The sequence below is a fragment of the Melozone crissalis genome, unplaced genomic scaffold, assembly GCF_028551555.1.
Source record: "Melozone crissalis strain CALT ecotype California unplaced genomic scaffold, PUWL_Pcris_2 ptg000023l_1, whole genome shotgun sequence".
Taxonomy (NCBI): Eukaryota; Metazoa; Chordata; class Aves; order Passeriformes; family Passerellidae; genus Melozone; species Melozone crissalis.
Window position 1 is genome coordinate 26269535 of NW_026535801.1, and position 22775 is coordinate 26292309.

A 22775-nucleotide genomic window follows, 5' to 3' on the forward strand; every position below is an offset into this window, starting at 1 on the left:
TGGGAGCCAGGTGGATGGCTGATAGCCCAGCCTCGGCACTTGGAACCTGGGCAAACCCTCCCACCCAGCAATGTTTGCACCCTTGCTGAGGTGTGCCTCAGTTTCGCCTTCCCATCCTCATCCACTGGGAATGGGTGCTCCTTTAGGTGGTGGATGGGACCCCTCTCAGTCACAGAGAGGACAAGCTTTGTGCTTTGCGCTTTTTCTGCCTGGATTTGGGTGGAGGGGCTGGTTGAGGTGGTGCTGGGAGTTTTCTGGAGGGGGGTCTCTGCACCTCTGCTCACATCCTCCTGCTGTTCCTCTCTGCAGCAATGTGCAAGGAGACAGCCAGACAGGCATCTGCATCACCATTGAGCCTGGCTTGCTGCTCAAGGGCGATATCTTGGTAAGGATCCTCAGCTCAGCTCCTGATGTAGGAAGCGAGGGTTGTGTGCTTGCCTTGCCTCAGGACCCCCAGATTCCCCCTTGCCCAGATCTGGGGGCTCATCCTGATGGCCTGTCCCTGTTTCCCTCTGCAGCTGAAGTGCTACCACAAGAAGTTTCGCAGCCCTACCCGTGACGTGATTTTCCGTGTGCAGTTCCACACGTGTGCTGTGCATGATCTTGACGTCGTTTTTGGCAAGGAGGACCTGGATGAGGCCTTCAGAGGTAACTGCGCTGGCTCTTCCCTGCTCCAAACTCCCTCACCCTCCTGCCCCTGGAACTCTGGTATCATCATGGGGACATCTGGGCACCCATCCCAGATCCACCCCTGCCAAAACAGGGCACCCCTGCTCCATCTGCAGGGTGTGGTGCTGCCTGGGAAGTGGTGGCATCGTCATCCCTTTCAGTGCCAAAAGCATCACTGCTGCAGAGGGGCTGCCTCGGGTTGTTCTGGGGCTAAGATGCACTGCCCCATGCAGGGATATCCCCTAGCAGCTCCCAGCCTCAAGCTGGTCCTCAAGCAGGCGTGTTTGGGGTGGATGGCTGCTAATGGAGCTATGGATGGAAATAATTTGTCCCTTTATTCTGCTCTCTCCTTGCCAGATGACCGCTTCCCTGAGTATGGGAAGGTGGAGTTTGTGTTCTCCTATGGCCCTGAGAAGATCCAAGGTATGGCTGGCTCAGTGCCATGGGGGTTTGGAGGTGGATGCTGTCTCCTTTCCTTCTCCTCAGCTGTATCCCCTGCTCCCTCCCTTGTGACCTCCACCTGCCCCACTGCAGTCCCTTTGTCACCAGGGTAGGGTGAGGCATCCAGGGAGTTAGGCTGACCTAGGAGCACCTGTGGATGCTCTATCTCTCTCACTCTCTTCCCCAGGAGGCTGCTCTCCAAAGCCTTTGGTGGCCCAGGAGAGATGGAAGGAATGTGTGGGAATGAAGGACTCCCTTGCTCAGAAAGCCCAGACCCATGTATGCTCACTGCCAGTCTGTGTGCTGGTCTCTAGGCAATCCCAAAAGCCCCAGGCAGTCTTGTACACCTTGTTTGTGGGTCTCAGTGTACATCTTGTGCTCATCCATCTCTTGGTGCTGCCTTTCCTACAGGAGCCTCCTGCCTTGCCTCATGGTTCCTGCACTTTTTTCCTTGCATGCACTTTTCTCCACCTATTCCCTCATCCCATCCTTGTTGGTTCCATTGTCATCCTGCCTGACCATCCTGCCTCTTTCCAGGCATGGAGCACCTGGAGAACGGGCCCAGTGTTTCTGTGGACTACAACACGTCTGACCCACTCATCCGGTGGGACTCCTATGAGAACTTCAACATCCAGCGTGAGGAAAGTGCAGAGGGGGCCTGGGCTGAGCCACCCCTGCCCAGCAAGCACCTGGAGAAAGGTTAGGGCTCACAAGGTGGTCGGCCAAAGTGTCCACATGGAAATATCCCCTACCCCAGGACAGGGGACACTGCTGGGCAGTGGGAGCTGCTGATGGGAGCAGTGTGGCCATGGGATGGGAGAGCAAGATCTCATGGACTTTGCCTTCTGCCACAGTGCCAGAGAGCTTAGGCTCTTCTTTGCAGCAGTTAGCTGTCAAAGTGCTGTTTGCACAAGCAGAGTTCAGCCCTAGTTTATGTCCCATAGCTTTAGGAAATCCAAACCCCATGTCTTCAGGACCATTAGTTATCCCACCTGCAAGCATGGCAGGATGTAGATGTACCTTAGTTGCCTCAAGGGGATGAAGATGTCTTACTGGCCTTTGAGAGTCTGCTGCATCTCTCAGAGCTGGGATAAGCCCTTTGAGCACCCATTGTGTTGCAGCAAGTTGCCTGCTGTCACCCACTTGGCAGGAATGGGCAGTACTTGTGTGTCGAAGGGCGAAGGGCGGTGGGCCCCTGTCCTGGAGGCAAGGCCACCCTGGCCAAGCAGATGCCTGGGCTTTCCTGGCCAGATCTGCAGAGGCGTCCCTAGAGCAGGGACAGCTGCGGTCCCTGATGTCCCTGAAGGTCACCAGCTGCTTTGAGTGGGAGCAGTGGATGGCAGTGCTTGCAGTGGGGGCTCTGGGTGCCTGGGGTGGTGAGAGTGTCTGTGCTATGGTGGTCACATGGAGCCAGACCTGGGGTGGTTCTGTGGAGCTGGCACGGGCACTTGCCTTGGCACAGGGCAGTAAACAGGCAACTCGTGATGTGCAGGCTCAGCTGTGGGCTATGTGCAGCCTGGGGAGCTGTGGGTCCAGCCTCAATCCAGCAAGACTGCCTAGCAGTCCCCTCCTGCCTGCAGAGACCTGAGTGCCTCATTGCATGTGTTCCCCTCTGGACCCTGGGCCAAAGTTTCTGCACCCCAGCCCCTCACAGGGCTGCAGGGGTACCCCAGGACTCATCTCTGTACTCTTGTGGGGGTCTTGGTGAATATTGGGGCTGCAGAAGTACCCCAGGGCTTCTCTCCATTCCCTCTTAGGGGTCTCAGCGGGTGTCAGGGCTGTGGAGGTCCCTCCATGCACCGACTGGGCTGTCCAATGTGCCGGGAAGGGTGGCAGTAGGGAGTGAGGGCACCTTGAATTTGTAAACACTGTCCCAGTTTGGAGATGATCCGGGACTGTGCAAGGGTGAAGCTGCAGGCAGAAGGCTGCCCTCTGACCCATGCCAGCACAAGCAGCTGCAAGAAGCCCATCTATAAGGGGTCTTTCCAGCTGTCCCACGGGGCACTTTGAGCATTAGTGGTGGGAGTCGGCGTGGGCTCGAGGGGCTCCCATCTTTCTCCCTCTCTATTGTCACTTCTCCTGTTTTCCAGCCTGTCCCAAGCCGGGATGGGGACTCTGGTGTCTGGCTGTTCAGGGGGGGTCCCTGTTTATGGTCGTTCTTGCCTTATTTGGTCAGGGAATTGCACGCCACATTTTTGGCACCACCAGGCGTGAGCAAGCGGCGTCCGGGGGTGGAGGGGGGTGAGGTTGGCACCAGGACCCACGTCGGGCTGGGATCAGCCGCTGCTCCTTGTCCCCGCCACTGCCCGTCCTGCCACCCGCCGAGGGGACGCCGCTGCAGCCCGGGCCACGGGATCGGGATTGCCTGCCGCACGGTGACGGTGGGTTCCCCACGCCGCCTCTCTGCTGGCCACTGACCCTCTCACTGCAGGTGGATGCCCTTTCTGCAGCAGCTTTGTCTCAGCACGGAGCACCCATAAGGGCTGGGGGGTGCCTGCCAGGGTGGGATGGTGCTGTGGGACCCCAGAGCTGGAGGGACAGGCGGGTGGCTGGGGGTGGTGCCTGTCCTGGCGTTCCCCTCACCTCTGCTGCACTTATCTGGGGGGACTTGGAGAAGGGGAATCTCATTTGCAGTGGGGTCATCGGTTGACTGAGTTCTTCCAGAGCAGGGGGCATGAGAGGGGGAGCTGTACCATCACATCTTGCTCTCTGGCTGAGGACACAGCTGGATTCAACAGGCTCTCTGGGAGCCACTTCCATGGGACAGGCTGGCCCCATCAGTGAATTCACCCTCCTGCTTTACTCAGGCAGGGTGTCTCCTGCCCACCATGTTTGGGCTGTCCTGTGGTCCCTAGGGAGAGTGGGATGCCCCACAGCCTGTCCTTCCACCCCTCAGCCATGTCTGTACAGCCTGGGGAAGGGAAGTGCTCTGCCTGCCCTCCTTCCTCCTCCTTGAAGGGGCTTTGGGGTCAGTGGTGGCTGCTTGGCAGGTTCTTGCTGCAGTCCCCATGGCCATTGACTGGCTGAGTGTGTTTGAAGGCTGAAGGGAGGTGATGGCGTGCTTCATCCTCTGGCTGATTTTGCGGTTGCCAGCACTGTGGTAGCTCTCCTTGGGGTGCCAAGCTGGCTCCAGAGAGGTAGGAGGAGGCTGGCAGCTGGATGTGGCACTGCTGGGTTTGCAGCTGGTTGGAGGATCACTGCAGAGAAATTTTGGGGTTCTACAGTTGCTGTAACTCTGTCTGGAGATAATTTATGGCCTGGTTTGGTTTTGCTGAGAAAACCAGTGCTGATAGAGAACAGGGTGCTGAGGCTGGCATGAAGTCAGTAGACAGGTTGTCCTCAAGGTCTGGATGTGTGACTGTTTTGGGGGAACCCCAAGCTCTGCCATCCTGGGGTGGCGTGAGAAAATGTGAAATGGTTACAGCAGCCCCCTGTAACCACTGGTTCTTGGACCCACCCTGGGATGGCACTGCCTGCCCTGTCTCTTTACCAGGCTGGGAAGAGAGTGACCAGGGCCTGGCCAAATCTAGCATCTGCGAGAGAGTTGCTAATTCCCCACCTGAGTCATGGTTCTGGCATAGGGCTCCCCTGCAGCTCATCCCTGTCTCCCACTCGCAGGGCAGGGCTGGCTGGGGTGGGGACTGGGATGAGCATCCCACCCTTCCAATGAGGGGAGGTCACCTCACAGCCTGAACCACATGTGACAAAGGTCAGGGGGTCCTCGAGCCCCACAAAGGGAGCTGGATGCTGATCCTGTGCTTTTCCATGCAGGAGAAAGCCCCTTGATTGGGTCGCTATCATCTGTTTGTCCCCCAGGAGGGCCAGCATCTCACGGGGTACACCTTTCCTAGTGGGGTCAAATCCTGCCCCACTTGTCAGGAGGGGCTGAGGCTGCCCAGGAGGGCAGGCCAGGCTATGCAGAGGTGGAGAGCCAAATGGTCCAGGCCAGAGCTGTTAAATCCATTGCTGGAGCTGCTGGCAGGCTGCTGCTCTCCCCCGGTGCTGGATCGGTCCCTAGGCCAGGCTCGGTGGGGAGGGGGGCCACTGGCTCTCCTCTTGCCTTCATCAGCTGCCTAAAGCTGAAGGAATTCACTTCCCCTTCCTTATTCTGCCCCTCTCCACTGCTCTCTGCTCCATCTGCTGCAAGGTAAGGGTGTGTTGAGGTGGGCATTTTGGGGGGCAGTGGGGATCTGCATGGGCTGGATGGGAATTCACAGGGAGTGTCCCCCTTGCTTCTGATTATTCCCCATGGGTGAAATGTTGGAGCATCTACAGGCTTGGCTAGACATTTCAGCTGCAGTGTGGCTATTCCCAGGGCGGATCTGTCCTCTGACCTGGTATTGGGGTTGTCATGTAGGGTGGGGGGTGGGGGTTGTTCCCACTGGGACCAGGAACCAGGCAGGGCTGGGATGCAGGGAAAGAGAGACCAGCTGGTAGAAACTCCTTCTCTTCCCCCTTTAAACCGTCTTTGAAGTCAAAACTTGTAGCAGTTCTGTGCTTAGGGCTGGGGTTATCCCACGGCAGGAGTGGGGAGCTCTGTCTGTGTCCTCCTGCAGCCGAGACAGCCGGGACAGAAAATAAGCAGGAGGTTTTGGAAGGACGCAGGCTTGGCGTGTGGGAGCATCTGGGAGCAAACAGGGCTGTGAGTCAGGGGGCCGGCTGGAAACACTGCTCTCATCCCCTGCCGTCATCCATGGGGGTGTGGGAAACGCGGGTTGGGGGATTAGAGAGAGGGAGCCTCACGTTTTGCTGAGTATATTGCATCAATTGAGGAGTGGAGTCCTGAGCATGGCTTCAGGCAGGGGCCTGGATGTGGGGTGGGCCCTTGCTGTCACCTGGACGAGCAAATTGTGAGCACCATCCCCGCACAGATTTTGCTTGGGGTGGAGCAGTTTGGTCTCAGAGAGCTCTGGAGTGGATAGGATCATGGCATTCCTCCTGTCACAGAGCAGGGCAGTGTGTGCGTCCCAAAAACAGGGCTGGAATGTCCGTGCTATGCCCGTGGTGCTGGCAGGGCAGGCAAGGGGATTGTGAAAATGCGTCGGCAGGGTCGGTGGCTTGTCCATGGCTGGTTTCCACCCCTCTTTAGCTGTGTAGTTATTTCAGATGGAGAAACTCAAATCTCCAGCAAGACACTTGAATTTGCAGCCCCGTCTGGGTTTCAGCATCATGTGTGGCTTGGAAGGACATCCCCGCCCTGAATGTGTCGCTGCTCTTTGGGGACAGGTGTGGTGCGTGCACACAGCGGCTGGGCAGGGCTGGGTGTCCCAGATGAGGGGCTCGCCCAGCGGGGTGATGCTCAGTGGACGGTGCAAGGTGGGCAGGCTGTCCAGCTGTCCGGCCGTCTGTCCTGCCTAGGAAACAGTTAACGCGGCGGAGCCCTGCCTGTGGAGGAAGTAGTTAATATTCATAGCTGGAAGCTGTCTGTCTGGCTGTCCTCCCTCCATGGCTCCCACCCTCTCCGCACCTCACTGAGGTTAACTCGGGCTGGGGCTGGAGCTTGGGCGGCCCCGCCGCCCTCCCCGCGCCGCTCCCCTTCCCCTCCCGCTCCTCCCTGTGGTCCCTGTGTGGTCCGGGGCGGAGGGGAGCACGGCCGCACCTCCTCGCCTCCATCCCATCTCCGGCCTCTCCCACCTTCGGCTCCTCATCCTGTCGTCCAGCTGCCCGTGTCCCGGGGTTCCCCGCATCCCGCCCCTCCGGGCGCCCCGCCGCCGGCCCGGTACCCCTCCGGCGGCCCCGCGGGACACGGCGCTGGAAGGGAACAGCTCCCTCCGCCAGAGGGAAAGCAGAGCCAAAGGGACAAACGCCAGCCCGAGCCAGCTCCAGGCCGTCGGCTCCTGTCCTGGACGGACACACGGGGCTGGCTGTGGACGCCGTTGGAGCTGCCACCACACCGGGTGCCCCTGGAAGGCTCTGGTGCTGGAAGGGGCGAAGGAAAGGGATTTTGCTGCCTGCTCCTTCCCTTTGCCTCGGATCTTTTAATCTCTGTCCCTTTTGGTAAGTCCTGACTTTGCTTCTCTTTGGTCTCGGGGCTGGATGGTGAATTCATGGTTGTGGTGACCCACGGCTTGGACTGGGGTTGCTCCGTGCCGTCCTATCTGCTTACAGGATGAAACCAGAGATAAGGAGGCTAAACTCTTCCCCATGAGATTCTGCTCACACCCCACATCCTGCAAAGGGTCCCGGGACCCCAGGGTCTTCCCTGTGGGCTGATGCTCCACAAATGCACTGGGGCCAGAACTCTGGGTGGGGAGTGGAGGCAGCAGGTGGGATGCTGAGGGGGCACGACAGCGGGAGACACGGTGATGCCTCAGCCTGATCTTCTGCACCGGCGCAGAGCCATGGACAGGATTTGGGATTTTGGGGATGCGAGCTCACCCCCTTGGTACTGTCACACTTGTCCTGGACCAGTTTTTTTACTGGATGTAGTCACAGGGTGCTAGAGAGAGAGGACAGAGCATTTCTCCTCTAGGGCAGCGAGCCTGGCAGCAGGGCTGGGGCCAGGCTGGGCTCGGTGCTTCCCGCAGCTGTCTCCGTACAGCTGGAGCAGATAGAGCCATGGCAGAGCTGCGACGGGGCTGAGCCCAGGGCAAACCCAGCCCACGGTGGGATGGCACAGTCTGCCAGGCAGGAGCCACTCCGACCTTCAGGGATGAAATCTGACCTTGTTGGGAGCTGCAGACTCTTTGCAAATGGGGTGCCAAGAGCCTGCTGCTTTGAGGGTGGCTGTCTTGGCTAAGGCATTCAGTTCCATTATCCCTTAGTTTTATTTTATTTTTATTTTATTTTATTTTTATTTTATTTTTATTTTATTTTGTTTTGTTTCATTTTGTTTTATATTCAACTTCTCAGGCGACAAAGTCATATAGCCATATGAGAGATAGTGTGGCCCAGGGATAGTGGAGGAGGCTTCGGAGTGGCAGCAAATAGCAGGATTTGGGATTTATCTCGTGGCATCAGAGCCCAGGAGGTACATGGGGTTGAGGACAGGATGAACAATCAGGTATGGGGCAGAGCAACCGTAGGACAAGGCCTTGGCTGATGGCTGAGCTGTCACAGGCTGTTCCTTGCTTACTACCCTGCTACTGCTCTGGGGAGGGGGGGTGGCCTCCAGCCTCCTGTGTCCCCTCCTCATCAGAGATTCTGGGGAAGGTGGGACGAAGCAGTTGGGGCTTTCTGTGTCTGCCATGAACTGCACTGTGCCCCCTCCTCACCTCTCTTGGAGACATTTCTCCCAGCCGTGGGGCAGTACCCAGCCCAAAGAGTAATTAAAGCCTTTCCTGTCTATTTTCTCCCTTGGCACCACATGGTTACATTTATATTTATTTATTCCCTTTTCCTTTCTGTTCCTCTGTTGTTGTTCTCCCAGCCCCCATCCTGGCTTTTGCCCTGTTTCTCGAGACCAGCCAGCACCATCACAGCCTTCAGATGGGAGGGCTGTGCCTTTCCCCCTGTCTCCAAGCAGTGTCTCAGCCTGTCCAGCATTGACACTGCCCCTGGATATTCTGCTTTTCTCTTTTTCCCTCCATGGAAAGGGTTTCCCTCCCTCTCTTACCCTTTTCCCCAGTGTGGGAGGTGTTGTGGAGACAAATGCTACTGGCTCCCAGCTTTACTGGCTGGATGAAGAAGCTCTGAGTCTCTGGGAGAAATTCTCACTCTTTCCCATACCAAGTGCCCAGAGAGGACCTTGCTGCGTGGTCCTGGGACAACTTCAAGCCAACGGGAGGCTTTGGGGCTCAGCGGCCTCCTTGGGATACTGCCAGCGGGGATTCAGGAGTGGAAAATCAGCGACGAGGAGAGGGCCCTGACTTTGTAGGACTTGGGCTCGGTGTTATTACCCTCCTGTGCTCTGTGGTGAGGGGGCTGTTGGCGTGGGAGCTGCCGGGGTGCGGGTGCAGCGCCGTGGGCCCGGTTAAGCTGTCCCCGCTCGGAAGTGTTTTGCTTGCAGATAGGGCCGCTCTGATTTCACACTATCGTGTTAGGGCCGTCTTCCGTCCCTGAGTCAGCTGCCTGGCCCCCCGCCAGGGAAGAGTCATTTTTTCCTCCAAAAGAAAGTGTTTAACACTGCTCGCGGGACCTTCCAGGAAACCTCGTCAGGGAGCTGGAAAAACAAGAGTCTGCAGCCTGGTCCGTGCTGTGCAGCTCTGGCAGGGGGGGATGTAGCTTGGGAACTATTCCCATTGCTGTTGGTGTCCAAGGTCCCTCTGTACCCCCAAAATCTGCCTGCTCCACTTGGAAAGGTTTAAGGGGTGCAGCTGGTTGTGGTGTTGGTGCTGATGGGTGTGATGGAAGCTGGGGGGCTCAGAACTGAAGTGCAGAATTACTGGTGATGATTCTGCTATATCCCACCTGTCCCCAGCCTTTTGGGGCTGTGGAGCAGAGCCAGCTGCCCACACTGGACTTGAATCACGGTGCCAGGACTTTCCTGTGGAGGAGGGGCTGCATGTTCAGGGTTGGGCAGTGGCACTGTCACTGCAGAAGCTCTAGGGCAGCTTGACCTGGCCTGAGAGAGGGAAGGGAAAGAACAGAAAGGGTGGGAGCCTGTCTGTAGTCAGGAAAGAAAAAGTCAAGGATGTTTGTGTGGCTGGATCCGTGCATTATCTGGGAGGAGAGTGGGCAGGGGGAGGAAAGGTGGATCTGTGGTTCATCTGTCCTTCACCCGTGGGCTGAGTACATCCATCCAGCTGGAGACACAAAGAGCTACGAGGCCACATACTGATTGCCTCCACCCGTCCTCCTACGGCCTATGGTGCATCTCCTCCACCCTCCCTTTCTGCCTCCCCGGTGCCACATGGCCCTTTGAGGCTGGCTGAGCCCTGCAGAGCAGTGATCGCTGACTGTGTGGGTAGCCCCGGCCGCTGCCAGCCGTGGAGGAGAATTGCCAGGAATGATGCCTGGAAATAGTGCACGGGATATTTGGTGGATCCCAGTGGAGCAGGCAGCGCTTGCTTGCAAATTGGGGGGCTGTGGGGGCATGGGGTTGGGGAGGACCTGGCTGTGATGTCTCTGCATGGTGGCGCCGGTGGGAGTGTGGAGGGTGCCGAGGAGACATCGATGCTGGTCGTTAAGTGTTCTGGCACACGGAAGAAATCGAAATCACCGGCTAATGGGACCCATTAGCTCCATGCAGAGAGCCAGCAATTGATCTGGGGTCTCGTGTTCGTTTCTCCCCTTGCAGAGGTTGGGCACACACAAGGGCCCCTGGATGGGAGCCTCTACGCTAAAGTGAAGAAGAAGGACTCCCTCCACGGCAGCCCCGGTGCCATCAACGCTGCCCGACTCCCGCTCTCGGCAGCGCCCAACCACGTCGAGCACACGCTCTCGGTGAGCAGCGACTCGGGCAACTCCACCGCCTCCACCAAGACCGACCGGACTGATGAGCCGGGGGTGAGCGGGGCACCCAGCGGCCAGGCGGTGCTGAGTCCTGAGGAGAAGCAGGAGCTGGATCGTCTCCTCGTTGGCTTTGGCCTGGAGAGCGCGCCGCCCATGCACAACCACGTGCCCGGCCCCGTGCCGGCGCGCCTGCCCACCATGCCGGGCCGCCACGTGGTGCCGGCTCAGGTGCACGTCAACGGGAACGCCGCGGCGGTGGTGGCCGAGCGGGAGACGGATATCTTGGATGATGAGTTGCCCAACCAAGATGGGCACAGTGTGGGCAGCCTGGGCACGCTCTCCTCCTTGGATGGCACCACCACTGCCAGTGAGACCGGCTACCAGGAGGCACCTCGGGTGGGCAGCCTGTCCTCCCTGCCCAACGGCCCCTCGAGCTGCAATGGGGCTGAGAAGCTGCTGAAGGAGGGGCTGTACGATGGCGAGCCGCTCTCCAACGGTGGCTACCCCTACAACAACCAGAACACCCTGATGGGCCACCACCTCCGTGACACGCTGCCTTCCTTGCGGCCCTCGGCATCCACTCAGGAGCACCTGGCTGGCTACCCACAGCACCTACCGGGCTCCCACGCCCCAGGGTGGCTCCAGCCTCAGCCACTGCCCAGCTCCCAGCCCTACCTGTATGCCTACGACCACCCTGGAACCTACCGCTCCCGGTCCTTCCCGGCAGTGGACACTGCCAAGTACGATGCCAACCCGGCGCTGCCCCAGGCCCCGGCTCGCAGTACGAGCAGCCGGGAGGCTGTGCAGAGGGGCCTGAATTCCTGGCAACAGCAAGGGGGAAGCCGGCCACCTTCCCGGCTGCAGGAGGGCGGCATGGAGAGCCACAGCCCCAGCATCTCTAGCTGCAGCCCCCAGCCCAGCCCGCTGCAGACGGTGCCCCCACACAGCCACAGCATGCCCGAATTCCCCCGGGCGCCCTCTCGCCGGGAGATTGAGCAGTCCATTGAAGCGCTGGATGTCCTCATGCTGGACCTTGCACCTGGCGTCCACAAGTCGCAGAGTGTGCCTGCCACCTCCCGTCAGGACAAGCCAGCCGGACCCCTGCCCTCCTCCCACTCCACGCAGCCCATTGCTGGTCTCTATGCCCGGCCAACTCCACAGGTGGCCCAGCCGAGGTCCTTCGGCCCGTCCGTGAGCCCCGTGGTCTCTGAGCCCGGGAGCAAAGCCTATTCTCCCGGAGAGCTGGACTATGGGGTGCATGATTATCGGGAAACATATTCACCCTACAGCTACCAGCTGACACCGCTGCCAGAGCCCAGGAGCTACAGCCATGCCCCGGCCGGAGCACAGATGGGCTCTGTCCCACTCAGCACCTCGTGCTACAGCCCTGTGGGGTCTCAGCAGCAACTCATCTCCTCCCCACCTTCCCCCACCGTCCCAGCACAAAACCAGATGCCCCTGAAGGGACCGGAGAGCTATGAAGACCTGTCGAGGTCGGCAGAAGAGCCCTTGAATCTGGAGGGCCTGGTGGCCCACAGGGTGGCAGGTAGGATCCTTTGGTTCCTAGGGGGGATGGGGAGGATCGCACTTCCCGAGTGCTGGAGCACACGGGGGTGGCATGCATGGTACAGCTGGGGATAAGTGATGTGTGGAGACTCCTTGTCCGTGGTGGATCTGGGCTTGGGACTGAGCCCCCTGCCATGGAGACATGCAGGGCAGGGGAGCAGCCTGTGCTGCTCTTCTTTGCTGGGATCCTCCTTTGCAGCTTGCTGTCTGCAGCAGCATTGCCCGGAGGCGGGAAGGGCTGGCTGAGGGTGTCAAATCCCCCCCATCCTGTTAGGGTAACAGGGCTGGTCTGTCCCTGGTGGTGGGGCCAGTCACTGGATCTCTGGGGAGTGTCTTTCTTTTGGGGAGAACATGGAGAGTTTGGGAAAATGTTTTCATCTCTGGCTGAGGTTGTCCTGCCGGGACCCCACTTGGACATGGTGTTCTCCCTGCCTGGAGCGTGATCTGGTATAGGGTCCCAGCAGAGAACTTCACTTGTCTTGTGTTTGATGTCTCTGTGCTTGTCCCTGATTTCAGTCTCTTCTTTCCCCTCTGGATTTCTGGGTTTGGTGCTCAGACCTCCTCCTTGGGCAGCTGGGGTGCTGCTGGAATGGAGACCAGGCTTTTGGGAACTAGGCTTTTGTCTGTCAGCTGTAATTCTGCCCAGCTTGGCCCAGGGTGGTTTCAATCTGGACCTAGCTGTGGGGCAGTGGTCAGGGGCTGGGAAGACATTTCCCAGCCCTACCAGAGAGGTTTGGTGCTTGGCTGGGTGCACTGCTGAGTGTGGTGCTGTGGCTGGATGAAGGCATCAGCTCTGTGCTGTGGAGGGCAAGCTGCACCCACCAATCCCCTGCACTCCTGCAGCTCTAGCTTAGGGGCTTTGGGGACACAAGAGTGTCCCAGCTGCCCAGAAAGAAGGTGCCGTGGTGCTGTGGCAGCTTGGTGCCCTCCCTTCCCACAGCTTCGGCTGCAGTTGTTCAATTGTGGAGTGACATTTGGGAAGGGTTTGGGGCTGTGGGCCAGCTTGTGATGCTGGGGCTTGGCAGCTCCGTCCCTTCTAACTCTGTGCTCAGTCCAGAAACTCGCCCGGCATTAGAGGGAGGGGGAAAAGGCTTGGCTGGAAAAATCCAAGAGCATCAACCTCCCAGGAGTGGGGACTGAGTCACAGGGTGGGGGGCAGGAGGGGTGCAAGTGGCAGGAGTGGGATTGAGGAGGGTCATAGAGTTATTGGAGGAAGTTTGCATCCATCTGGACCTGACCTCTGTGATCCAGATTAGATTCACAAAGGGTCATGGGGCTTTTGCAAAGAATTTAAACAAACCTAAGGACACATGGATGCCCAAACTGCGCTGTATGTCTGGATTTAATATTATAAACAGCGCAGGCCTGTCCTCCCCTGCTGCCCCATATGAAGAATTAAAATGGGCTGGAAAAGTAGACAGTTCTAAGGAGAGGAGGAAGAGTATTTGCAGTGTGTGGGAAATGGACTTTTGATGGTGTCTACCAGAAACATTCATCCCCCCAACCTTGAATCAGGTCTTCAGGGCTGGGCTGGGGTTACTGTTGTCCCCTTGTAGCCACTGGGCTTGCCAGGGAGGAGAGGGGCATGTGGGGGATGGCCCCAGCCTGTGGCCACCTGTCCCTGCTGGAGCTGGGCCTTCTGTGCTGAGGTGGGGACAGCGCAGGCGGGTGGCCTGACCTCTGGCGGGAACGAGGTGTCCTGAAGGCTGCGCTGGGAGGGGACAGCCAGCGGGGACCGTGGGGCATGGACATGTTTGTTTACATTCCCTGCTGCTATAAATTGCCTGCGTGTCCTGGCGCAGAGATGAGGAGCATCTCACACCTCCTCTGTTCTTGGTGGGGGAATGCTCCCATTCCTTTTTCCCACTGATGATGGAGGGGAAGACATGGCACAGGGCAGCGCTGGCATGCCCAGCATCTCCCCACAGAGGGGAGGTGGTCCTGCCATCCTTTAAGACCCCCTTATCTCCTAGCAAGGCATCTGGGACCACCCCATCTTGTCCCAGCCCTGAGCATTCTGTGATGAAGGGGATCTGCATGGTGCCATCCCTGAGAGGATGGTGATGGGGCAGTTGTGGTGTTGCACAAGGCTATGTATGACCAGGAGCCACCATTGATTTACCATATGGGTTTATGTGGTGCCTGGAGCCAGGCAAGTTAGCTGATGGAAAAGCAGCTCCAAGCAGAGACTGAGCTCCTTCAGACCCCAAATGACCCCAGACTCATCTGTTGGACCCCAGCTAATATTTTCTCTTCTTTCTCTCTCTCTCCCCCTGTGTTGTATCTCGTGACATTTGTCCTGTCTGCCCCTTCCTCTCTCTGTGGGGGACTGTGTGTGTCCTCTGTGACCTCCCACCCTCCTTGCACTCCCTGTCCTGGTATGCTGGCAGAGTACAACGCCAAGCTCAGGGAACTCAACAAGAGCACCAAAGTCCCCCGTCCTCCTCTGAGCCAGCAGCGGTCCTTCTCTGGTTCGTTCATTCCACCTCCTTCCCTTTCCCTCCTTCCTTGTTCTCCAACCTTCCCCATGCATCCTTTTCCTTCCCTCTCTTGCATTCTTTCCCCCTCTCATCCTTCCTTCCTTTTCCCATCTTTTCTCTCTCCTTCCCCTTCATCACTCCCTCCCTCTCATTCTTCCTTCCACCTCTATGCATGCTGAGTGATCTGTGTGTTGCATGGATGTGGGATGGAGGGAGGCTCAGGAGACCATTTCCATGCAGCATTGATCCCTTTTCTCAGCAGAGTGATGGTCAGGGCTCCCATTGAGCTCCTCCAGTGATGGGGAGCCCCTGGCCCTGGGTACAGACTCCCCTGCCCACGCTTGGTTTTGCATCTCATCCAGGCCTGGCACTGCTTGCTGGTGGGGATTTCATTGCTGGTCCAGTTCTGGACCCTTGCTGCATCCCCTGCAAGCTTTGCCCTGACCATGGCTCACCCCCTTGGGAAGCAAGGGCTGGGATGCAGCTCCACAGAACCCAGACATAGCCAGTTGTCAGCCCAGGAGGGTCTCTCCTACGTCATTTTAGGGATCCCCATGTCTTGGTGTGCAGCTGGAGGGTGTGGGCTTCTGAAGCTGGGTTTTATGCAGTGTGACTCTTGCTCCTTGAAGGTGAGTTTGCCCTGGGTGATGTGTGCTGGTGACCTGCTGGTGCTTGTGCACCCACTTGTTGCAGGGCAAGGAGAAGGTGGGAGATAGAGTGGAGGTCACACCATCTTTCTGTGTGACCTTTCTCTCCCCACTGGCACCTTGGGTTTCTCCCCAGGAGGACCAAAGAAGTTTGAACCCTCCCAGTCCTCAGCACAGAGTAAGGTATTTTATTGTACCCATTTGGGGTAATCAGGCAAGATGTGGAGACCAGTCTGTGCTAGGATGGGGTGAGTAGGGCTCTGGTTAGGAGCAGCACAGGACAGCATCTGTTCCTCATGCAGGCAGGGAGTAAGTTTGCATCTCTCTTCCCTGGGTGTTGTGTGTCCCCATTCACATCCCAAGGACCTTGGGATATTTCTTTGTTCTTTCCTGTCTACTGTGGGGGTATGACCTGGCTCTTGCCAGGCAGTAGTTCTAGCATCTCATGGCCTAAAAGCAGCTGCCGCCTGATTTGGCCTAAAACCTGGCTCCCCAGCTACAAAATTACCTGGGTTTGCCATCGCTCCTGTTTCCTCCTTCCCCAGCTGTTGTGCTCCCTGCCCTTCTCCAGCCCTAGAGCTGTGCTGAGTTTGAGGGCAGTGGGTTGATACTAGGTTAGCTGTAGGTTTTGGGTGAGAGGGTGAGGAGTGGGGTGCAGGCTCCTGCTCCCCATCTGTGAACAGGAATCTGCCATCCTGCAGCCAGCCACGGCGTCCTTGGGAGTCCAGTGACAGTACCGTGGCTAAGGGAGGCTGTGTCTGCTGAGGGGGCAAAGCAAGCTGGGGAAAGGAGAGTTTGTTTTTCAAGCATAGTTTCCATCCCATAAATCACCCAGGGGGTCGGGGGAGCCATGCTCAGAGCCTGGGTTTCCTCCAGGCTTTGCTCCGGGCGGCTTGTGAAGTTTCCCACTCTCCGCTCCTGAACAATGAGTCCCTTTTTTCCCTTCTCCTCCCTCCCCTCCCTGTGGCCCCGGCCGCTTTCCATGTCTGGGGAGTGGAGCAGCCAGGGCTTGCCGAGCTCCTGGGTGTCCCAAGGGGCCAGATCCAGCACCCTGTGGTTCGGTGACGTGAAGCCCTGGGGACGGAGCAGGGGAGGGAGCCCCGTGCTGCAGATGTGGGATGTGCACTGATTGCCAGGCTCCATCCATCTGCTGAGTTTAGTGCTTCCCAAATGAAAACTGCAAAGCAAGGCAGGCGTGCACAGCTCGAGGAGCCAGTCCCTGCCTCTCTGAAGTGCTCGGGCCCTTCAGCTCACTTTGGAATGGGCCAAGGGATCATCCTGCTGATGCTCCTGCAGCATTCAGGAGAACCCACAGTGCACAAAGTAGAAGGAAAAAACGGAAAATATGAGAGTTTACTTTTCCCCCCCCCACTATCTTGTTTTTCCCTGTGCTCACAACTGCAGGCTTCAGCTTCTTCTTTTTTTCCTTCCCTTAAGTGAAGAGCAGGACAAAAGATATGGGGTGGCCCTGTGCAATGCTGCCCATACCTGCAAGACAGCTTCCCAGGGACCCTCCCGGTCCCCCTGTTCTCTCCACGGGTCTTTTTAATGGCCATCTCCCGTGCTGGTGAGCACCTGCAGAAAGGATCGGGAGTTGTGTTTCAAAGCTGCTCTTAGTGGAATTTTCCAGGCCGCCTCTGCGGCTGGAGCCAGCCCCGTTGGCTCGCGTCCCCCGCCTCGCAGCCTGGCCGCCTCTCCCCCCGAGCCGCGATTTTATTGTTGTTGCCATTCACTGGGCTGATTATTTAGAAATGCGCCCGGGCCACCTCCTTCCCCGCTGCCCTGGCAGCCCTTGCCCCGGGCCGGGAAGGCTCTGGTGTGTGTGCTGAGCAGCCAGGAGGGGAGGTCAGCGTGGGTCCCATGCGGAGCCCCCGGGAGTGAGGGGAAGCAGCTGATGGCTGGTTTTCCTCCACCAGCCCGTGGGAAAGGAGTTGGTGTTTGAAAAGTGCATTTCCTGAAGCGTGATGCTGGCCTTTCTCCTTTTTTTTTTTTTCCTTTCTCTCCTTTTTCTCTTTTTTTCTTCCCGAATGTGCTGACCAAGGGGAGCACGAGTGCTTAGCGATTGTGGGAAAAGTAGAGAGGACAGTGTTGTCACCACTGCTAGTGGGTAGGAGTGTGAGTCCCACAGGGCTCTGAGCTATGCCCATGGTACTCTCTGTGGGGTTGCTGTGCACTGAACTCAGCACCATCATCCATGAGCCCAGAGTAACCTCTTAACCAGGCGAGGTGGGATAGAAAGTGTGTTTGGGCACTGTCAGGTGCTGGGAGAGTTGAGCTGCCCTGCCCTGTGCCAACTTTGTGTTCCTGGGCTTTATCCCAGCCAAGGAGATCTCCATAGCCCAAGAAACCCAATCTCCTGTGATGACTCGGTCACTCTGTTCTTCCCCCCACTTGTGGACATTGGTGGCTCCTGCTGCTGGGATCTGGGAAAGATGTTTGGGGGAGATGGAGGGGGGATGCTGATCTCTCCTTTTAGAGAGGCTTTGCACTGGGGACAGAGCAGCAGTGTTTTTTTTAGGGTTCCCTGCACCATTTCTCTGATGGGTTCTTTCTTCTTTATCCAGTGTTCCCTCTGCCTTGGGGATTCACAAAACTAGGCTTTTTCCACTGCTGTGGTTGAAGCCACATCTGGCTGTGGGTGCAGGGATGCAGGCTGAATACAGCTGTCCTTGTGCTGGCTGATTTGGTTATTTCCCACTGTGATGCTGTTGGGAGGCCCCGTTGCTTCCCTGCTCTGCAGGGATGGGCTGTCTGGACTAATCTCAGGATGCTTTTGCCCCTTGCACCCACTGCTGGAGGTTGTCCCTGAAAATCTAATGGTGCTTGGGAGGGCTAGTGCAGCATTTCAGCCACTAGCCACAGCCCTGCCTTGCTCTGTCACCTGGCCTGGGGTCACTGTTGTAGCGTATATTTGCCCCAGCTACCCATGCTGGTCTGGGGCTTTGATGCAGGAGAGTGCTGAAGCTGAGACCTCTCAGGTCAGGCCTGAAGCATCTCCTGCTGGTCCCCATCTCGGCTGGCAGCTGCTCACCCCTGTGCCGCCCTGTGCTTGCCCTGCAGGGGCGCAGTCCCGGGAGAAGCCTCTGGAGGAGAGCGCTGTCCCTGCCCGCAAGCGGACTCCCAGCGACAGCCACTATGAGAAGAGCTCCCCGGAGCCGGGCTCGCCCCGCAGCCCCACCGTGCTCTCTCCTGAGGTGGTCAGCACCATCGCAGCCAACCCTGGAGGGAGGCCCAAAGAGGTGGGCTGGAGCAGAGGACTGCTGGGCTTGGGGGTGGCTGACTGGGGAGATGTGCCTCCAGGGAGGGGGATGGCTTGGTCAGCATTCACAGCAGCCACGGAGCTGGGCATCAGTGATGGTGTTTGGGGTGGTGGTTAGCAGGGAGGAGGTGAAACCCTTCCCTTTGCCCCCTCTGCCCTCTCCTTGGGGTGTCCTAGAGTTTGTGCCCATCATAAGGATGGGACTGACTCTTTCTCCTGCTCTCCCCAGCCTCACCTCCACAGCTACAAGGAAGCCTTCGAGGAGATGGAGGGTGCCTCCCCCACCAGCCCACCCTCCAGCGGCGGTGAGATTTCTCCCCCCACCCCAGCCTTCCCTGTGTCACCACAAACCCCTTACTCCAACACCTGTAAGTGCCACGCCTCTGGGAGGCAGAGGGGCTCGGTGGGTGGCTCTGGGCAAGCCAGAAATTTGCCAAGGGTCAGACAGCTCCAGGTTCCAAACACCCACCACCATGTTAACCACTCCTCGTCTCCATCCTCCTTTCTCCTCCATATCCTGCCACTCCATGCTGCTGTCAGCATCCCATTTACTTCAGCATCACATATTTGTCATGCTCTTCTTGGCTTTTCCCCACCCTCTACTCACTGGGGTGTTATTTTGTTGGGATCCCAAGGTGGGATGAGAAGAGAGGCATGCTATGACCCCATTCCATTCTGCATCTCCCCATTTTTCCTACTGGCATGGCATGAAGAGAAGCAGAACTGCAGTGGCAGGCGAGTGGGAGGGAGGCAGGAGGGACTGAAGATCAGGAGGGCAGACTCACACCACACCACTTCTTGCTCACAGTTTCAAAGGCAGGAGGGGCAGAAGGCTGGGATGCTCTTTGCATGCTGCATATTTTGCTCTCTGCTCCTCCAGCACAGCGCCTCTGTTCTGACCTACACTGTCTCAGTCATGGTGGGGTTTGTGTGGACTGGGTTTGTGTGACCAGCTTGAGCAACGAGCCTTGAGGAGCAGCCACACATCAGCACAGCACGACTCGGGCCAGAGCAGTGCAGTGGAGCAGCCAGTCAACTGGGAAACCCATTGAAAAGATGACAGCCCCCCCATCCCCTCTAAAACACTTCTGTAGGCGGAAGGCTGAGGGATGCTCTAGGGTTGGGGTGCTTGGGCTGAGCACAGCCCCTTCTGATGCCATGTCTTGGTTGCAGTGAAGCCACCTGCCCCCCACAGCTCAGCCTATGGGGCTTGGAAAAGTTAACAGTTTTCTTGGGTACTGTTGCTCTTCCTTCCCTGCAATCCTCTGGTATTTGAGCCCTGTCTCTCGGGATGAGGGGATGAGTGTGGGAGCATTGCTGGGTGCTTGGCAGCTCGGAAATGGCCCTGTTGTTCCTGGGGACTGAGAGCTCAGCCCCGGGGCAGCAGCAGCTCCTTTGGCAGTGGCTCGGTGGCTTTGGGAGATGAGTCACTTGCAGAGGTGACAGGAACAGCCTGGCTGGGGTCGTGGCCCTGAGACAGTGCTGCTTATCCAGCACCAGCCAGGGAAGCATGGGAAGCTTGAAGTTGCAGCTTTCAGGCTTTGCCAAAGTGGCCCTGAGGGATACGGGAGCAGTTCCCCTCTGTTGGGAGATGGTGGTCCTGGGAGAATTCCTGGCCCTGTGAGGACCCTGCTGCTCATCATCCAACTGAGGTGTGAGCTGACACTGTGCCTTGGGGTCAGCTGGATCTGAGGGAATCAGATGCTCACTGGGGAAGGTGCTGCTGTCTTAGTTTCCCAGGAACTTGGCTGCTCAGCTGCTCCAGCCCCAGGCTGCTGGGTGGACCTGGCCTCAGGGCAAGGGTCTGGCTTTCCTCTGGCCCTCCCACCACCCACTGCCTCCCAGCCTCGCCACAGGCCCTGTGCCTGTGCCACCAATCAGAGACATTCAGACACTGCTGGAGGCTCATGCCCTTTGCTCTCTCTTGATGGAGGTGATGCCCTGAGGTTTCCCCTGATACAGGAAAATACAGCATCAGGGAGATGGGGCAAACCCAGTGGGTAGGAGGGGGAGAGGAGGTGCAATCTGCTTGGGGCGGTCTGCCCTGCCCTGTGACACCCCACTGCCATCCATACCATAGCCATACACACATACACAGCTCCTCCTGGTGTGTGTGTCTGGGCACAGGGGTGCAGAACTCACATGTGCATTGTGAACCTCTGTGTGAACATCCTCATCCACCCATTGAGCTGGTCTGGAGGGCAGGGGTTTTTTGGCAGTCCTTCTGTCCCTTTTGTGGGGCTGATGAGCTGCTCTGGACAGCTGGGTTCCAGCTCAGCCAGATGTGGGGATTGGCAGAAAGGAGTTCAGGTGTGGGAGAGCTGGGCTGGGATGGCTGCTCACATAGGGGAAATGAAAGGGGCTTCATGTCTTTATGGTGGGACTTCATGGGGATGGTGCTGGGAGATGGGGTCTGGGCCTGTCCTGATGGGAGTCGCCCCCTTTCTCCATCCTGCCAGCTTTGCAATGGGGCAGGGGGCTTGTTCCCAGTTACCTCCTGCCCTGTGTCCTCTCCCAAATGAAGAGGAGGATCAGCATCCTTCTGCAGGGTGTTGCTTCATACGAGGACATCTCGTGTTCTCAGCAGCCCTTCCTTGCAGCCATTGGGTGGGATGGGTTACAGGGTTCTGAACCCATGGGCAGCTCCAGCCTTTCTGAGGCATCACCTCCCACCCTGCTCTAACATCCTTGTGTCCACTGTGCCAACAGTGCGTTCTCCCCCTGGCCTGGCCAAGACCCCGCTCTCAGCACTGGGGCTGAAGCCCCACAACCCGGCTGAGATCCTGCTGCATCCAGTGGGAGGTGAGTGCGGACGTGAGTGGGGACTGCGGGCAGATCTTTGTGTGGGGGCATCTGTGAGGATACCCTGGAAGGGTCCCTAGTTTGGAGAGGGCACTTCCACCTCCCTTTTGGGACCAGGAGGCTGCTTGTTGCCTTTTGTGGGGATCACCTTTTGTGAGCAGCAGGGTCCTCTGGGGCTGTGTAAGTGTGTGGGATGTTTGTCTGCTCTGGGGGGCTCCACACAGTGGGGTCTTCAGCAGTGAAGGCTAGCAGATAACCCTGTGGCCCTGTTTCCTGCCCAGCCCCATATTCTTCCCTCTCCCACCCCCTACATTCCATCTCCCCCTCCCTAGGACAGCTGGAGACAGTTTGCTCTCTGGGAGTTGAGCCTGTCAGCCAGAACAATATCCAGAGCTCTTTCCGTCCTGGACAGCAGTATTTTAAGTGCAAAGACCCTGCTGTCCTGGGGACGTGTCCTGGAGTAGCCTGCCAAGCCAGACCTTACTGCTCCCCAGCACCCAGGGCCCCTTCCTGAGCCAGCTCAGGGCTGAGCGTGACCTCCTCAAACCCATTTGAGCCTGGGGGCCACAGGCTGATTGAGCTCACACTGCAAAACCCTTATCCCTCTGCCCTCAAGGGTGAGCTGATGCTTTTTTGGTGTTTGCTGGGCTTTTTGGTTACTTGGTTACTTTGGTTACTCTCTTCTGCACTGTTCCCTCTTTCCCATCTGAAGCCAGCCTCCTGCGTTCTGGACATCATTTCTGGGATGTTGATGTGATATGGGGGTGTCTGAGGCCGAGTGTCAGTTTGGAGCACTTCCAGTGTTGGGAGGTGTGGGGCTCTCCTTTGTGCTGTGTGTGCCCCTGGCTGAGCAAGGCAGAGCTGCTTAACTCTGATTTCTCTTTCTGTCTCGCACCTCCCTTCCTCCTCTCCCCACTGCCATCACTCCCCTGCCCCTCCGTCTCTCAGAGCTAGAAGGGGAAGCGGGCGGTGACTCTGAAGAAGGTAAGGAAGGCTTTTCTTTCTCTCTATCTCTCCTCCTCATGCAGCCTCACTGTTGGACTGTCCCTCAGAGCAGGCCCAGGCGTCTGTTCCAGCAGCCTTCCCTTGCACTGTCCCTCAGGGATGTAGGAGCCTGAGTCTTGCCTGTGCTGCTCCCTTCAGAGGAGGGGCACAGCATGCCTTGTGTCATGGTAGGATTTCTCAGTGTCCAAGTGGGACGTGAAGGTCTGTCACACTGTGTGGCAGCCATCCCTGGGGACTGAGAGCTCCTGAAGGTCTGTCACACTGTGTGGCAGCCATCCCTGGGGACTGAGAGCTCCTGAAGGTCTGGCACACTGTGTGCTGTCATCCCTGGGGACTGAGAGCTCCTGAAGGTCTGTCACACTGTGTGGCAGTCATCCCTGGGGACTGAGAGCTCCTGAAGGTCTGTCGCACTGTGTGCTGTCATCCCTGGGGACTGAGAGCTCCTGAAGGTCTGTCGCACTGTGTGCTGTCATCCCTGGGGACGGAGAGCTCCTGAAGGTCTGTCGCACTGTGTGCTGTCATCCCTGGAGACTGAGAGCTCTTTGTCAGTGAGTCGCATCCTTACTGGTGGCA

General features: G+C 58.0%; 1 protein-coding gene across 13 annotated transcripts in view; it reads left to right on the forward strand.

Moving 5' to 3' along the window:
* Window positions 1-22775, forward strand: part of TNS1 (tensin 1) — a 68051-nt gene that overhangs the window by 31608 nt on the left and 13668 nt on the right. For 7 of the 13 annotated variants that reach the window (XM_054277522.1, XM_054277524.1, XM_054277526.1 and 4 more), the window contains 10 exons: window positions 310-385; window positions 519-648; window positions 1027-1092; window positions 1648-1809; window positions 10289-11989; window positions 14400-14480; window positions 18197-18375; window positions 18625-18763; window positions 21105-21197; window positions 22146-22181. In XM_054277522.1, the coding sequence (XP_054133497.1) occupies window positions 310-385; window positions 519-648; window positions 1027-1092; window positions 1648-1809; window positions 10289-11989; window positions 14400-14480; window positions 18197-18375; window positions 18625-18763; window positions 21105-21197; window positions 22146-22181 (2663 nt within the window). The remainder of the gene's footprint in view (window positions 1-309; window positions 386-518; window positions 649-1026; window positions 1093-1647; window positions 1810-10288; window positions 11990-14399; window positions 14481-18196; window positions 18376-18624; window positions 18764-21104; window positions 21198-22145; window positions 22182-22775) is intronic. The other 6 variants (XM_054277528.1, XM_054277525.1, XM_054277530.1 and 3 more) reach the window with 6 other exon arrangements.